A 16464-nucleotide genomic window follows, 5' to 3' on the forward strand; every position below is an offset into this window, starting at 1 on the left:
GAATGGTTATAGGCTACTTTTTATTTAATAAAAAAAATTTTTTTTAAATAAAATAAAGAAATTGTTTAGCCAATAATACCTCTGCATCTGGCTATTTGACTACTTTAACGCCATCTAGCATTCCAGCAATGAAGCTCAAACCTAAGTACTATAGTACCATCACACTGTATTATCACACTGTATTACCGACAGCTACGTCAACATCAAATCCAATTGACTACACTATGGAGACTGTACACTATACTTCCATAGACTATACTTTCAGCCATTTTAAACTTCCCGCCATTCTACTTCATTGTTACTTCTTCTGTGACTACAGACGCGTACGGAAGCAACTTCATTATTTTAGATATTCGCGAGCGAAGCCGCGGGTTAAAGCTAGTTATGTATATAAACAAAAGTTGTGTTAGTTACACCATTTAAAACTCAAAAACGGTTTAGCAGATTTAGAAAATCTATAATTTTGTGGATTTGTCTCAGCCCCAATTAGCAGAATAACTATTAAAATGTCAAAAATTATGATTTAAAAAGTATTAAATGAAGAATTAAAATTAGTATAAAGATTCAAACATAGTTATAGTTAAATAATCCAATCAGAGAGGGCGCTAAAGTGCATTATTAGCATTTCTCTTTTCTAGAAAATAAAATTGCGAGTTTTAATGATGCAATCAACTCATACCACATCATAAATAAGAAAATAAAAATTAATTACATGTTCACAAAAAATTACATTGACAAAATCGCATGTAAAAGCTGGTATTGAATATGTAACGCTCGATCTAAACTCAATTCATGTGTAATATGGCGTTTTAATTAAACTTTCAACAACTAAACTGTAATTAGTTTGTTTGTTTCCCTACATTACGCCGCATTTCCAAAAACTTTCATAATTACGTGCAGTTACGCCAAACACAAATACAACTTATTTACTAGTATAAAAATATTCTTTCAAGAACACAATGAAACTCACACCCATCCCAATATAATAAACATTAATAGCTCCAAGAATATGCTCAACTTTTAACGAAACAAACGGTGCAGCTCCAATTTGTTCATAGAAATAATATTGACTTTCTCTATCAACCTTTTTAAACATACCATTTTCCAAAAATCTGATAATAATTTTATCTAGACCAGCTTTTAACGGATGTCCTTTCTGCATCATGATTACTTCAGAAAATGTTACTGTAGGATGCATAGCATGCAATTGTGGTTCACCATTGATCACAAATTTATGTTCTTCTTTCATGTAATACCAGATTCTTCTTTGGTTCGTCATCATCACCACATTTCTATCGTAAGCTACTTTATTCATAATCACACTTGCATCTCCAGCACCAGTCAAATTCCATCTTTTATAAATAGTTTCTATGTATTCATCACCGTAACTCTCTTCGAAAGAAATTTTAGAAATCATGTTACCACAGATAGGATAATTTGACTCAACTATATCTTTATAAGAATTAATTTGTTTTTCATGTATAGCTGTCACCAGAAATGATAGTAAAACATTTTCATAACTAGATGAAAATATATACGATACAAACACCCATGAAAGCCATAAAATTCTATTTAAGGTAATCCTGGGTTGTGGAAGTGATTTTCCTAGAGTCATTCCAAAAACATCCAGGAAACTCCTTGAAATATTCCTGCTTTTTAATTTTAATGATTTATTCGATGACATAATATCATTTTTAAGTGTTTTAGGTAAATATCCTCTTTTGAACTTTTGTAACACTTGAAATAAGTGATAAACAAAAGAAAATATCACATAGCTTCCAATTAGTATCATCCAGGTATAAATATCGAACACAGCTGCCATGTTCATCCACGCCGGAAGTCTCTGTGCTCTCGGCGTGTAAAATCTATACTCATTAGGAAAGAATTCCTTAGATATATCAAAAACATCACCATTACATCTGTAGGTATCACCATTCCAATCATAAACTCAGCTTTTGTTCATACATATCTTTAAACATCAGTGTAAAACTTGCGTTTTTTGTGATTTCACCCCAAGTTTTATAGTTGTTATCGATAAAGTTAAGTTTAAAATTTAATTCTCTAGCGATTATTCTTAACATTTCAATTTCTATTCCTGGATTATAAATGCTTTTGTAATTCAACACGTATGGTTCATACTTCATTGCGAGGATATCCACGGGACATCCGCGGTAATTCATGTAATCTTCTTCTAAAACTGTTTTTATATTTAACAAAACTTCAGAGTTACAATGATTATATTTTTGGATATTTTCTAAGTGGCAGTTTGTGTTTGAAAATTGTTTTGGTATATAAATATTCATTGTTGAATCAAATATAACAACTCGGTATGTGTACATTTTTCGAGTGTAGATAAATAATTCTTCAATTTCTGAATCTTCTCCGAGGTAGATTATTATAAATTTGCATCTGCTGTGATAATCGGTTGAGTTGTGCCATTTTTGAAAAACTTTTTTGATGTTTTCTAAATTATATGCTAGGATGATACCGTAATCGACGTCTATGTGATCCACGGCTAGATCCATGTTGGGTTTTTGTAATATGTGCTCCATTGTGACGACTTGTCGAATCCTTGTAATGTTTAATAAGTTTAATAGATACGCGTCGATTGTGATATTGGTAGATGTTTTGAGTTTGGAATATGCTAGATATGCGAAAGCTCTTGCACGGCGGTATTCGACTAGAATTGTTCGTAAACACGTTGTATTTACACGTAAAGTTTGGTTTATATGTTTAAATAATTCGTTGTTTGGTTTTGTTTGAATGCTTTCATTTGTTTGAATACATTGAATGAGGTTGAAGTGTTGGAGATAAAATATAGTAATTGATAGTATTAAAAAGTTTGATATGGATAACATTTTTATGTCTATGTTTATTGAAAGAATATCACATGAACACTGATGAATTTTTTTTCATTTTCTTGTTTTTAGAAAAAAAGTAATTTATATAAGTAAAAAAAGAAATAGGATTAGGTATTGATAGATTTTATGAAACAAAATAATAAAAACGTGATTTACATGAGTGTTATATTAGATATGAGTTGTTTTTGACCAGTGGGCTATTTGTTTGATGGTTTTGTAATCACTTTTATCGTAAATTTTACCGCTATCAAAATTTTACCAAAAATATTTTGGATATTTAGGCATTAATCTAAGATTAATTATACACAGCGCTTTTGATATCGTTTAAAAGTGATATCGTAGACCAAATATTCTTTCCGGCATCCAATTTATATTAATATTATAAATACAAAAGTTTTAGTTCAGTTTTAATTAATTTTGTTATAAAAATAGATTACTCATTGCAGAAAGAAGTGACATGAAGTATTTTTAATTACGAAAATATACTTTAAAACTCCAAAGTGTAAATAAATAATAAAAATTTATTTGTTAGGGTTTTGTGCTGTCACGCTGGACAAAACCGCACCGCGTTTCCAAGTACCAAATATACACAACGCGTATTTTTATATTATATTATATTGTAAATGTTTTATGCATTTTTCCACACACTTTTGACGTTTATAGTGCACAATTTTACAAAAAGGACTTTCCGCATCTCCGCACATAATTTCACGCGCCCTCGATGCTGTTCCACACAGCTGTCGCAGCTGCTACTTGCACTCGATATTTATTTATGACATTTTATTCGGGAAATATTTATATTTGAAGTTATCGCTGGTACATTCCAATACAACCCAAATCCCTACTAATATTATAAATACGAAAGTCCTGATGTTTGTTACACTTTCACGCAAAAACTACTTAACCGATCATCATGAAAATTTGTACACATATTCTTAGTGGTCCCCGAATGGTTATAGGCTACTTTTTATTTAATAAAAAAAAAATATTTTTTAAATAAAATAAAGAAATTGTTTAGCCAATAATACCTCTGCATTTGGCTATTTGACTACTTTAACGCCATCTAGCATTCCAGAAATGAAGCTCAAACCTAAGTACTATAGTACCATCACACTGTATTATCACACTGTATTACCGACAGCTACGTCAACATCAAATCCAATTGACTTCACTATGGAGACTGTACACTATACTTCCATAGACTATACTTTCAGCCATTTTAAACTTCCCGCCATTCTACTTCATTGTTACTTCTTCTGTGACTACAGACGCGTACGGAAGCAACTTCATTATTTTAGATATTCGCGAGCGAAGCCGCGGGCTAAAGCTAGTGATATCATAAAATGACAATGTTTAAATCAACTTTTAAATATCCACCCCCAACCGCCAAAAATTTTGCGCATGCAACGAAACAGAATAATGGAATTATGAGAATTACAGAATGCTGGCAGTGGATTAAAGGGGGAAATCAGTCGGATATTTGCGGAAATTAGCGTGATTTGCATAGCCATTACGTCCACCATTCAACAAATCCTCGCGCAGCCCTTAAACTAAAACCGAGTGCATCCGAAAGTTTACATCAAGAGCAAAGAGCAGAGGGCAAGCTAACATTCCACCCAAATAAATGCAAATTTTCACCGCACTGATCCTCCGCTGATTCTCCGCCATTAAAGTTTATTCAAGTTAATTTAGATATCACAGAGTTTCCTCTACACTACACTTCACACCATGTCCTGTTATAGTGGATCCTAGCTCATCCACCTCTGCGAGTCAGTCTAGACACTCCAAAATGGATGAAATTAGTTTATTATGATGTTTAGTGCTGGAAGTTAATGCAAATATACAATCTCCCGGATTAATCTAATAGATATTAAATAAAAACCGAAGTATACTCAGGGGAAATTCAACTACGACCGCAAAATTCAACAATTTCTACCCGTATCACCGTTTTTTTTTTCAATGATAGCATTTTTTCATGCCTGTTCGCAGTGGTAAAAGCGGATTTTGCACCCCGGGTGATTTACGCTCGCGATTTATAGGCGCATACGTGATTTTCATCCGCGTCGTGCGTGGGAGGTAGGCGCAGGGTAAAAGGATGTGCCTTCAAGCGGGCGTTTTTCTCTGGTTGTTTGAACTCAATCGCATTTTTCGCTTTGTGTTCCAGTCGCTGTGGTGGTGGCGTTCTTCATCTGCTGGGCGCCGTTTCACGCGCAGCGTCTCTTCGCCGTCTACAGCGACGGCCGCTCCGACAACATGATCTCCGCGTACCGCATCCTTAACTACATCAGCGGCATTCTCTACTTCCTCTCCACGTCCATCAATCCTTTTCTTTATCATATTATGTCGCATAAATTTCGCGAAGCTTTTAAGGTAAGCGAATAACACACTCAATACTTAGATTGATAATAAAATTGATGTTACGGAAAAGTTTTAAAATTATCATTGATAAAATTTGGTTTAAATTAATTATTATCTAAATTTAATTTATGAATATTGATGTTTTGATGAAATGATGAATGATATTCTAAATTTTATTTTTTTAAATTATATTATTATAGGCAACCAAATAAACATTTCATTTATGCATTATGTAATGTTGGTTGCCTAAACTTAAATTGAGAGTGGAATATCACGATCACTGATTATTATTTCCTGCAACAAGATAAAGTTGTAAATAATAATTATTTGAGATTTTTGTGTTTTTCAATGCACATAATAATGAAATCCCCTGTAATTACAAACAATGAGTAATCACGAACAAAGTAACAATATAATCAATCATCTCTTTAGAGATAATTACCGGAATAAAACGGTGATGGTATAATTGTCTATTTCAGGACACATTCAAGGGCTGCCTGTGCAGGTCACGCCGCGCCAAGGGCAGCCGTTGTTATTCCACGTTATCAGGGCGCTCCTCGCTGATAAACAGCCACAGCAACACGGACTCGTGCAGCCGGCAATCGTCCCTGCGTTATCTCGAAGCCGAAATGGCTCGCCTACACGACTCAAAGCGACCCCTTGTCGTCTCTTTCAAGCGCAAAAAGTCCGCCTTTCCGAAAAAACCCAAACAAGTCACCATCCTCGACGCCGAGCTGCAGGAAGCGCTAGATAACTTGAACGAGGAGTCGATGCGCACCGACCTTTTCGAAAAGGTGCGTCAGTGTGACGCGAACAACGAGATCAAAAACTTCCTTCGCACCAGCGGACGAAATCACAACCACAATCACAATCACGAGAAAGAAACACGCGCGAATAGTCTAGGCAGTATAGGAAATGATTATGAAGCGGTAGATTTTGACCTTTCCGAAGGCACTACTGAATTATCTTATGTCGAAGTACATAATTTAGAACCCACACATATTTGCCCAGTGAGTGGCAGCAGGTGCGGTGTAGTAGGCTGTTGTTATCTTAAGAAATTCGCGGAGACTAGTATGAAGGAGAAGTATCGACGTGCGAAATTAGAAAAACTCAAGCGTAGCAGAGGGTGCAAAGTCACGTGGAATAACGAGTTGACCAAGTCGTCGACGATGCCGCAGATTGTCAAAGAAATGGAAGCAGGTGAAGCAGATGCAGGTGATGAGAATGCTAAAGTTGAAGAAGTCAATCTGCTCCCGGTGGTGGTGAGTCGACGTGACGAGCGGAGCAATTCCTGCTCGCAGCTTGAATTTCGCAGTGTGCATATGACAATTCCAATTGCAGAGATGCATCCAGCTATGCCACAAAATACAAATCATGAGAACAATATTATACCAGTTACGTAATACGTCCAATTATTTTATTTCATAACAAGCCAGATGAATATAAAAATAATATATATGGGATATTATTATAGGCAACCACCTAAACACTTCAAAGGTTACACTTTATTAATGCAGTGTAATGTTGGTTGCCTAAAAAGTTAAACTTTGCAAATAATCTATAAATTTAAGACTAAATGTTTTGTACAAACGTTATGGTTCCTAATTCTAGTCATGCTAAGCATAAAAGAAAAGATTTGTGATAATGTGATACGTAGCAAAGAGAATTATCGATTTGAATCACAAAACCCCCGATATGTGTACGAGTATTAACGTATAAGTAATGTAAGTACCTGAAAAGAAGACAAGTCACCTTAAAAAATGCAGAAATTTTATTATTATATAAATGTAAGTATAATCTTGTATAAACAAAAGTGTACTGTAATAATTGTGATAACCTATTTTAGAGCAGTTGATTTATATAATTATAATAGGTTATGTTTGTAAATTATGATGATGGCATTTTTTCGCACAATTTAATTAATTTATCACTTATGTGGGACAGACAAGGCCAAAGCAAGCCAACTTTAAGCAAATATTATTTGCTTTAGACATTATTTAATGTTCACACAAAACCTGTTCACAAATAAATGCATCGTTTTATCTTATCTGCTTTCTAAAAATTCACGTCTGGCTGCGGTTGGATGTTTTTCGGCCATACCAACAACATTTTTAATCGTTGGAAGTGTCAGTAAACACTCAACCTCGGTGCAAACTGGTCAAGTCATAAATTTTATTTAAAATGAAGAAGTTTCCGGATAATTTTAAGTTTGGTGTTGCTACATCCGCGTATCAAATAGAAGGTGCATGGAATGAAGATGGTAATAACTACAAAATGGCCATGGATAGCGTTAATTTACATTAAATTTTTATTTTTATTTTTATTTTTGTTTTAATTTTTATTTAGGTAAAGGTGAATCTGTCTGGGATAATCAATGCCACACTTTTCCTGAAAAAATCGCTGATAGAACCAATGGTGACATCGCTTGTGACTCCTATCACAAAATGGACGAAGATATTCTTAACCTAAAACGTCTCGGTGTGCATTTCTATAGATTTTCCATCGCGTGGACTCGGATTTATCCAACCGGGTTGCCTAATGTTATCAATCAGAAAGGTATAGACTACTATAACTTGTTGATTGATAAATTGATCGCGAATAACATCGAACCATTGGTCACGATTTATCATTGGGACCTACCTCAGAAACTGCAAGAGATTGGAGGATGGACCAATCCTATAATGGCGGATTATTTCGTGAGTTATGCACGGATTTGCTTCAAATCTTTTGGTGATAGAGTTAAAAAATGGATCACCATCAATGAACCTTATCAGATTAGTGAATATGGTTATAGTTATCCATTGTTTGCTCCGTTTTATAAGTTTACCGGTATTGGGTGTTACTTAGCTGGACATAATGTACTGTTGGCACATGGGAAAGCATACCGGATGTATGAAAATGAATTCAAAAGTAAACAAGGTGGAAAGGTAGGGATTGTCAATGAAGTTGCATGGACCCAGACTGAGACTGGTAAAAAAGAAGATGAGGAAGCTGCGATAAGATACAGGCAAATGTATGTAAGTAGTCATTAATCAAATATTCATAAACATAACCAAAAAACAGAAAAAATTAAACATAATATAACATAACCTTAATTAATACCTATTTATTTTTATTAGTTTGGTTGGTTTGTTCATCCTATCTTCAGCAAAGCCGGAGATTATCCTCCGATAATGCGTGAACGTATTGATAGGTTAAGTAAAGAACAAGGTTTTGATTATTCACGCCTCCCGAAGTTTACACCGGAAGAAGTGGAGATGCTACGTGGATCTTCTGACTTTTTGGGTTTCAATCATTATAATACTTATCTAGTAAAATCTGAACCGTATGGTCAGAGACCTTCGGTTCAACATGACCGCGGTGTTAAGAATTACGTGGATGAGTCGTGGATACCAACTTCCGCTTATGATTTCCGTGTTACTCCTTGGGGATTGAAAAATGTACTTAAATGGATTAAAGAGGAATATGGTAATCCGGAAGTAATGGTTTTGGAAAACGGATATGCTGGTTTCGCGAATGATCCTATAGAAGATTTTGCTCGGATTGATTTTATGAAAGGTTATATTGGAGCTGTCCTGGACGCCATCTTGGAAGGTTGTAATGTAACTGCGTATACTGTATGGTCTTTTATGGATAATTTTGAATGGAGTTCTGGATATTCGTAAGTTAAAGTTATATAATATTGTAAATACATGTAACTTTATTTAATTTAATGTTTGTCCTCTAGGTGTCGTTTTGGATTGTTTCATGTTGATTTCAATGATCCGAAAAGAAAGCGTACTCCAAAACGGTCAGCGTATTACTATCAAAATTTGATTAAAACTAAAATGGTTACGGATATCAAACCGGAAAGTTTTGATCATAACCTTTAAATTTAAATTACTCTAGACTCACTTAAATATATATTTCTTTAGTTTAGTTTGCTTTTTAGTAATTACACAACAAAAACAATATTGTTATCTTGTTGGTGATTTATAACATTGTTCAAATATTGCAACTATAACTATCTGGTTGCAATGTGGAATATTTTAGTTCTTTGCTAATTTGCGTTAAATCAAAATGGCGAAGCCTACAACGGTTCATTTTCCTATAAACTTCAAGTTTGGTGTTTCTACATCAGCGTATCAAATCGAAGGCGGTTGGAATGAAGATGGTAAGCAATCAAAATAACACATTATAAAAATATTACAAATTTTGTATTTTTAGGTAAATCTGAATCCATCTGGGACTATTACACCCACACTTTTCCCCAACGCATCGTAAACCTCACTTCCGGTGATATCTCCTGTGATTCCTACCACAAATTCGAAGATGACATCGCAAACATCAAACGTTTAAAAGTTCAATTCTATAGATTTTCTATTTCATGGTGTAGAATACTCCCTACAGGTCATCCGAATAAAATCAACCATGCTGGTATAGATTACTACAACCGTTTGATCAATGCCCTGATTCAAAACAACATTGAACCAGTTGCGACTTTGTTCCATTGGGATATACCATTAAGCATCAACAACTTAGGAGGATGGTGTAACCCAATCACTTCTGATTACTTTGCGAGTTACGCCAGGGTATGCTTCCAACATTTCGGAGACAGGGTCAAAACATGGATCACCATCAATGAACCTATTTTGATTGCTATGCGGGCTTATGGCGGTGCACAACTTGCCCCGGCGTATGATTCCAAAGGTATCGGGTCTTATCTATCAGGACATGGAGAATTATTAGGACATATGAAAGCATATCATATTTACGATAAAGAATTCAGAGCTATACAAAAAGGTAGGATTGGTATTACGAATGACGCCAGGTGGGGTGAACCAGCCACCCAAACCCCGGAAGATATTGAAGCTGCGGAAAGATACATGCAAATGGATCTAGGATGGTTCGCACATCCGATATTTAGTAAAGAAGGAGATTATCCTCTCATCATGCGGGAACTTATTGATACCGCTAGTAAAATCAAGGTTTTGATCAATCCCGTTTACCAAAATTCACTCCTGAAGAAATACAACTTCTTAAAGGTAGTTCTGACTTTTTGGTTTGAATCATTACAACACCGTGGCTGTAAAACATGGAAACACTGAGGTACCACCAACGAATGAAAACGATATCAATTGTACAACCTTCTACGACCCATCGTGGAAGACCAATGGAAGTGATCTCTTTAGAGTTGTACCATGGGGATTCAGGAAGTTATTAAACTGGATCAAAATGAATACAACAATCCGGAAGTTATTGTTTTCGAGAATGGATTTGCAGGTAACGATACAGAAACACTGAATGATATCGACCGCATTGATTATATGCGATCATACATGGCGGCCATGTCCGACGCCATCTTGAAAGACAACTGCCGGGTGACAGGATACACCTTTTGGACTTTGATGGATAATTTCGAGTGGCAAGATGGATACACGTAAATATTAAACATAAAATGAATATTTTTCTATAAAAAATAATTTTTAGGGTTAAGTTTGGTTTGCATCATGTTGATTTCAAAGACCCCAACCGTAAACGCACACCAAAACGTTCCGCGTTTGTTTATCAGGATATAGTAGTCACCAGGTGTTTAACAAACCCAATTCCTGATCGTTTTCTTCATTAAACTATCAATTCTAACGCAGTACAAATCCGTAAAATATATATAATCATAATATAACGGTAGTATATGTATAAAATTGTAATTTGTTTGATCGAATGTCTATTGAGGTTACTTGTACTTCCGCTTGCGATGCCGGAAGCTAACAAAGCCATCATTATGATCGCTCTCTTTGTCATTCTCGTAGAGCGGGTAAACAGGCGGATGTTTTAACCTTCCCAATGGTAAAATAGGCGCTTTTCCCAGTTGACTTATCGTTGCAGCTGAAGATGACCGCAATTCTTTACCTTCTATCGGTGGTAAGACAATAAATTCTGAACTAGACTTCAACGGTTCAGTTTTAGATGATTTTCTTCTTGTATTCGACCCTGGTGTACCAAAATAATCATTTTTCCTTGCCGGAAGTGGTTGAAATCATGCACATCCTTCAACCAATCTGAAGTGCGACCGGTACAATTAGTATTTGATTTTTCCCTTGGATGGGAAGGTTTAAAAGATTGTCTTCGGTTTGAAGAGTGATTATTGGTGATAACAGGTGCTAGTTGGAGAAAACTCTGATCGGCAATGTTGATAGTCCTTGGATTAATGGTGTTGTTAATGGCTAGGTACTTGTTTGTATACGTAGTTGTAGAATGTGTAGGTAATTGATTTTTAAGCGTTGTAAACGACTCGAGTTGATCGAGAATATTATCAACTGGGGAATTTTTCTTCGCTGGAGTTGACGGAGTTGTATCACAGAATTTTGGTGTTGAGATTTGTTCCAATGTATCATAAGGTGATGTTTTACGGTATTCTAAAGATGATGTACGACTAACCAAACTGAAATGAAAGTTTTTAATTTAATTTAATTGAAAAGTGCATTGCAGCGCCATCTTGTGGCATATTTTACTAACCTTAAAAGCGGAAATGTTTTTATCCATAATTTATATTCTTCTTTATCGTAATTAGCGGGAATAGCTTCGCGACATTGTAAAACTCGTTCCATACGATCGTATTCAGCTTTAACTAATTGTGTGCTATCATTTTCGTACTCTTCGTTCCAACTGTTGTAACTTTCGGCGCTCATTGACTTTACACTGTCCTCTAAATTGCGAATTTCATCCAATACTTTTAAAGTATCAACTGACGAACAGGAATTTCGCGATTCCTCGTCGCTTGATTCATTACCGGACTCTTCAACTGCCGAGTCCAAATTCCAGTTGCTTCTTCTCGTTCTCGTTCTGGTTGTGTGCACCAACTTATTCAATTTCGGTGCGAGCGGCACAATTTCCGCAATACCGGAATCAGCTGTCGTTGTCGTCCCCGCATTCTCAAACAATTTTCCATTTGTCTGCGTATTCACTCTCGTTGTCGTCGCGTTGAAATTGTTACTCCATTTTGCGACGGCGTGAATTTTGGTGCGAATATTGCGATTCCGCAGCCTGGACATTGTCGATATGCGCGCCGGAATGAAAACAGTACCGACGAGAAGGTGCGAAAGGCGCGTGTTTACCCGCACGACATGCCGAAAGTGAAAATATTGATTGCTTCAAAAAAATAATCAATAATCGCGCTCTACATTTCACCAACGTCGGAAAAAATATTGTACAGTTATAAAAACTGTTAATTTAATACGTATATAATGTGTTTAGTAATTTAATGGCTCTTTTAAACATGTTTTTAAACATTTACAACATTTGCGGTGTTTTTGAGTCGAAACAAACAGTTTAAATTGAATCCAGCGCGGTTGTGTTTTGACTTTGTCAGTACCCGCAGGCAAAATGACAGATTTGATGTGTAGCTATCGCGCAAACCAAATCAGTTTCAATTTTAATTTAAAAATAACCACAAAATGAAAGCATATATCACAAAATTCTATTAAGTAATAAATTATTAAATCATTTACCTTTATTATTATATATTTATCTCGCAGTATTATACTATTTTAATAGTTAAACTTTTGTGTTAAAGACACATCACCGGAAGTGTCACATCACCCTCGAACTAGTCGTCAGTTGTCAGTTGACGTACAACGTCCGACGCTTGACTGTGTTTGTATTCAAATTTCAAACGCAAATTCCAATCAAATAAAGCTTAATTAAACCCAAATTCAACTATTAGTATCTTCATAAAGCTTTATTAATGCACTACAATACGTTTTAACTCAGAATTCAAGTTGGTACGTGTTAGAAATCGTATTTTTCAGCGCTGCGCTCACTGCAGTCGTGTGCGTGCGAGTGTGCGATGCTGATTGGATGATACGCCGCAGTCGAGGTTGAATGGTGACACGGGGCAGGCCACTCTCTAGTAACAACGGCGCCACGGCGAAGGGGATAACACGCACGCTACGCGCACCGTATAAAGGGAGCCAGCCACCACTAGGATTAATCAAACACTGTGATCTACTTAGCAAATAAAATTTGAAGGAAACTAAACCAACCAACACAACGTGTAAGTACCACACATACGCACACTCCACCCGTTCAGGGCCCGCATTCGCATTGTTGTCATACGTGTTGGAAAACATACGCGAAATTATCGCATCGCAATTCGCGTCTTGCAAATGAAACTCTCGCTCATCATGCCAACGCACATCCTCACTTTCATAATCATGATTAATAATTTGTACGTGGACCACTATTGTGTACAATGCCGCGTCATTTCTTATGCCCTCACCTTGAGTTGTACTCAAGTCCAAGTCATCAAAAATATTCGATGAAAATTACCAGCCGAGAGGCTCGACACCAAAATAAATTAAGTTCCGTCAGCGACCTGGGCTCAGTTAGACTTTACATCTCTGATAGTTTTTTATGTGCTGTTGATTTAGTGCGTGAAATTATTCAATTAATGATAATCTTAAGTATTAACAAACATTTTTAATCAAACAGTCAAGTTTTACTGCAAATCAGCTGAGTCATTTCTCATTACTGAATTCACATAATTGCACATTAGATTAAATCACTGTGATTGTACGGCGGGCTTTTAACATTCATGTGTTGATAAAATATTTATCAAGGTGAACACACACAAAACTAGTTGTTATGTTGTTAAAATTTGTACTAATTTGTGATTTTCTTTTGTTTTAGAGTAAAAATGTTTATCTGGGATTGGTTTACGGGAGTTTTAGGATATTTAGGTGAGTTACAGATGGTGTTGACAAGTTGGAGGAGAGAATTTTGATGAGTTTTAATTGTTTTTGGTACAAAACAAGCTGAAATTGCTTGAAATTTCATCAATTCAATGAACTGAAAACATTTTAAGTGTTTTTGGTTAGTATAATGCTGAAATTTTGAAAGTTTATTGAAGAATATGCTTTTTATTGATTGTTTAATGAGTAACAGGTTGAATATTCGGTAAAAATCTTGTAGATTTAGTGAAAAAACACTTTTATTGCCTAAAACTTTCAATAAACATACAAAAATATTCAAAATTTGTATTTGTGGAAGACTAATTTCAATATTTGAGGTTATTTTGCTTAAAATGAACAATTTTAAGTAAAACTACTTGATTTTGATTCAAAATATAACAAAACTTGTTCAAAATGCGTGAAATCTGAAGTTCTTATGAATAAATCACTCCTAAATCAGTAATTTAGCCAATTCTGAACTTAATTGACTCTGAAACATGAGTTTTTCTGTCTATATAAAGGTTTAAAACGCAGAGGTCGTTACGCCTTCTGCGGCTATGCGAATTCAGGCAAACGCCAGCTCATCGCAGCCTTATACGAAGAGAATGCTGCAATTGATGCAATTCCCGGTGAGTGCCGCCGCTGACCAGATACTAATCGCATGTACTTGTTTGTTTCACGCCTTTGTGTCCATCCTCGCGCGCTGGTAGGCTTGTGGAAGAAGTCCGGCAAGCTGCTGTTCCTCGGCCTGGACAATGCCGGCAAGACGACGCTGCTACACATGCTCAAGGACGATAGGCTCGCCCAGCACGTACCCACATTACATCCCAGTAAGTTAATCCTAGAATACAACTAACATGTCAAAGGCTAATATTACGTAAATAATATTTACATGTCCCACTAATAATGAAGTTCAAATGAATGAATGTTTTAAGTTTAAGTTGAAACATTGTATTTCATCATTTTCTGATTTTTAATATTTTAGCATCCGAGGAATTGTCCATTGGAAATATGAGATTCACCACATTCGATTTAGGCGGACACACTCAAGGTAAATATGGAGTTTTATATTATAGTTGTGGATAATTAATGTCCATATGCGTGTTTTTGTTGCGCAGCGAGACGAGTATGGAAGGATTACTTCCCTGCGGTGGACGCCATTGTTTTCTTGATAGACGCCTACGATCGCAACCGCTTCCCCGAGAGCAAAAACGAGCTCGACTCGCTGCTGACGGACGAGACGCTACTCAACTGTCCGGTGCTCATTCTCGGCAACAAGATTGACATGCCAGGCGCGGCGTCCGAGGACGAACTTAGGAACTTCTTCTCGCTGTATGGCGTGACAACGGGAAAAGTACGCAAAACATAATTATACCCAATACAAAATGATATTTATCTAATTGTGTGTTTGTTTTGTGCAGGGAAAAGTAGCAAGAAATGAATTGCAAGGCCGTCCGCTGGAGTTATTTATGTGCTCCGTACTTAAGCGGCAGGGCTACGGCGAGGGCTTCCGCTGGTTGGCGCAGTACATCGACTGAACACAACCGATCCGATAACCAAACACCTCTCCCTGAAAATGTTGAACACTATCTTCTACACACAGAAACCGAAACAAAATAGAGCCACACTTTCCGAAAGCCATAATCTCCTACAAAAAACAGCAGAAAAACACACACAAGAGACAAAAACAAGCGAAACCTAGAATTAGCGGTACTTTAATATTACATTACTATTAATAAAATAATTTAAACAAACGTGGAACATTTAAAAACGATGCAGCCAACAGCCAAAAGGAAGAATGACAAGAACGTGACAGTAACACAGATATATACAAAAACAAAACTTATTTATTGATTGTAAAGGGTATAATAAGCCGATAAGTAACTCTAAACTTTGAAAAATTTAACATTTAAACACGATAAAAACGAGAAACTTGATAATTGTACTATTGAAGTGATGGAATTTCGTGGAACACGTTGATATTTTATGTAATTTGATGTTCGAAATCAGTTTCCTAGCGCTGCGCAGGATGAGATGGCGGATTTTATGCTCGCACAAATAAATAAACCATCAATTTGGTCTCGTCACGGACGTCGCCGACACGAATTCTCCCAATGATAAGCGATGTTTGAAGTGCGCATTGTGCGATTACGTAAGCGGGCCTTGAATCAATCGGAATTATGAATATATGAATGAAATTTGTTCATGAATTCGTGAAGGCTCGTGCTCTTTACAGTTATCTGTTGTAAGTTTGGTTTTAACTGAAAATGCTGCAACCTTGAACATTGCTTTCTCGTTTCACGTAAAACTTATGCAAATTCCTGTTGATAAACGCAGCAAAATATTGGGAGAGTCCTTGAAATTGAAACGATTTCGAACGTTGAACGCAGGTTTTTTTTTTTCTGTTGATTAGCATTTGCTGAACAAAATGAAAAGACGATATTTTTACGTTTGCATTTATTTGTGCGTCTCTGGTGCATCTTGTACAACCCCACAACTGGTGAGTTTGAGTTTGATTTCTCTACAGAGTCGAAATG

The 16464-nt window shown here is 36.0% G+C and overlaps 4 protein-coding genes and 1 pseudogene across 4 annotated transcripts in view; 4 read left to right on the plus strand and 1 right to left on the minus strand.

Annotated features, from left to right (window-relative positions):
• Positions 1-7266, plus strand: part of LOC135790297 (pyrokinin-1 receptor-like) — a 40118-nt gene extending 32852 nt beyond the window's left edge. Inside the window, 2 exon segments of the mRNA XM_065300486.1 lie at positions 5026-5231; positions 5699-7266. Of these exon segments, the coding sequence (XP_065156558.1) occupies positions 5026-5231; positions 5699-6622 (1130 nt within the window). The 3' untranslated portion in view covers positions 6623-7266.
• An 8-nt stretch (positions 7267-7274) lies between these two features.
• Positions 7275-9137, plus strand: LOC135790299 (myrosinase 1-like). The gene is made up of 4 exons (XM_065300487.1): positions 7275-7479; positions 7566-8236; positions 8339-8880; positions 8947-9137. Exons 1-4 carry the CDS (start codon positions 7401-7403, stop codon positions 9089-9091), a joined length of 1437 nt encoding a protein of 478 aa, XP_065156559.1. The 5' UTR covers positions 7275-7400; the 3' UTR covers positions 9092-9137.
• Positions 9127-11169, plus strand: LOC135790298 (myrosinase 1-like; annotated as a pseudogene).
• On the minus strand, positions 10853-12586 carry LOC135790300 (uncharacterized). Its single transcript, XM_065300488.1, has 2 exons — positions 11715-12586; positions 10853-11640 (listed from the first exon to the last, which is right to left on the minus strand). Exons 1-2 carry the CDS (start codon positions 12248-12250, stop codon positions 11148-11150), a joined length of 1029 nt encoding a protein of 342 aa, XP_065156560.1. The 5' UTR covers positions 12251-12586; the 3' UTR covers positions 10853-11147.
• A 350-nt stretch (positions 12587-12936) lies between these two features.
• LOC135791392 (GTP-binding protein SAR1b-like) lies at positions 12937-15681 on the plus strand. The gene is made up of 6 exons (XM_065301783.1): positions 12937-13251; positions 13887-13936; positions 14638-14757; positions 14913-14978; positions 15046-15281; positions 15349-15681. The coding sequence occupies exons 2-6, from the start codon at positions 13894-13896 to the stop codon at positions 15463-15465; spliced, it is 582 nt and encodes a 193-aa protein (XP_065157855.1). The 5' UTR covers positions 12937-13251; positions 13887-13893; the 3' UTR covers positions 15466-15681.
• Positions 15682-16464: the final 783 nt, after the last annotated feature.

This window comes from Atheta coriaria, unplaced genomic scaffold, assembly GCF_025399875.1.
Source record: "Atheta coriaria isolate IRGN ID8LTWV9N9 unplaced genomic scaffold, Caltech_Dcor_3.1 hic_scaffold_4_pilon, whole genome shotgun sequence".
In the NCBI taxonomy this organism is placed as follows: domain Eukaryota; kingdom Metazoa; phylum Arthropoda; class Insecta; order Coleoptera; family Staphylinidae; genus Dalotia; species Dalotia coriaria.

Coding starts and splice junctions, on each gene's coding strand:
- LOC135790299 (XM_065300487.1), top strand. CDS start 7,401: ATGAAGAAGTTTCCGGATAATTTTAAGTTTGGTGTTGCTACATCCGCG. Junction 7,480..7,565: donor AGGTGCATGGAATGAAGATG/GTAATAACTACA, acceptor ATTTTTATTTAG/GTAAAGGTGAATCTGTCTGG. Junction 8,237..8,338: donor TAAGATACAGGCAAATGTAT/GTAAGTAGTCAT, acceptor TATTTTTATTAG/TTTGGTTGGTTTGTTCATCC.
- LOC135790300 (XM_065300488.1), bottom strand. CDS start 12,250: ATGTCCAGGCTGCGGAATCGCAATATTCGCACCAAAATTCACGCCGTC. Junction 11,641..11,714: donor AAAACATTTCCGCTTTTAAG/GTTAGTAAAATA, acceptor CTTTCATTTCAG/TTTGGTTAGTCGTACATCAT.
- LOC135791392 (XM_065301783.1), top strand. CDS start 13,894: ATGTTTATCTGGGATTGGTTTACGGGAGTTTTAGGATATTTAG. Junction 13,937..14,637: donor GGGAGTTTTAGGATATTTAG/GTGAGTTACAGA, acceptor GCGCGCTGGTAG/GCTTGTGGAAGAAGTCCGGC. Junction 14,758..14,912: donor CGTACCCACATTACATCCCA/GTAAGTTAATCC, acceptor TTAATATTTTAG/CATCCGAGGAATTGTCCATT.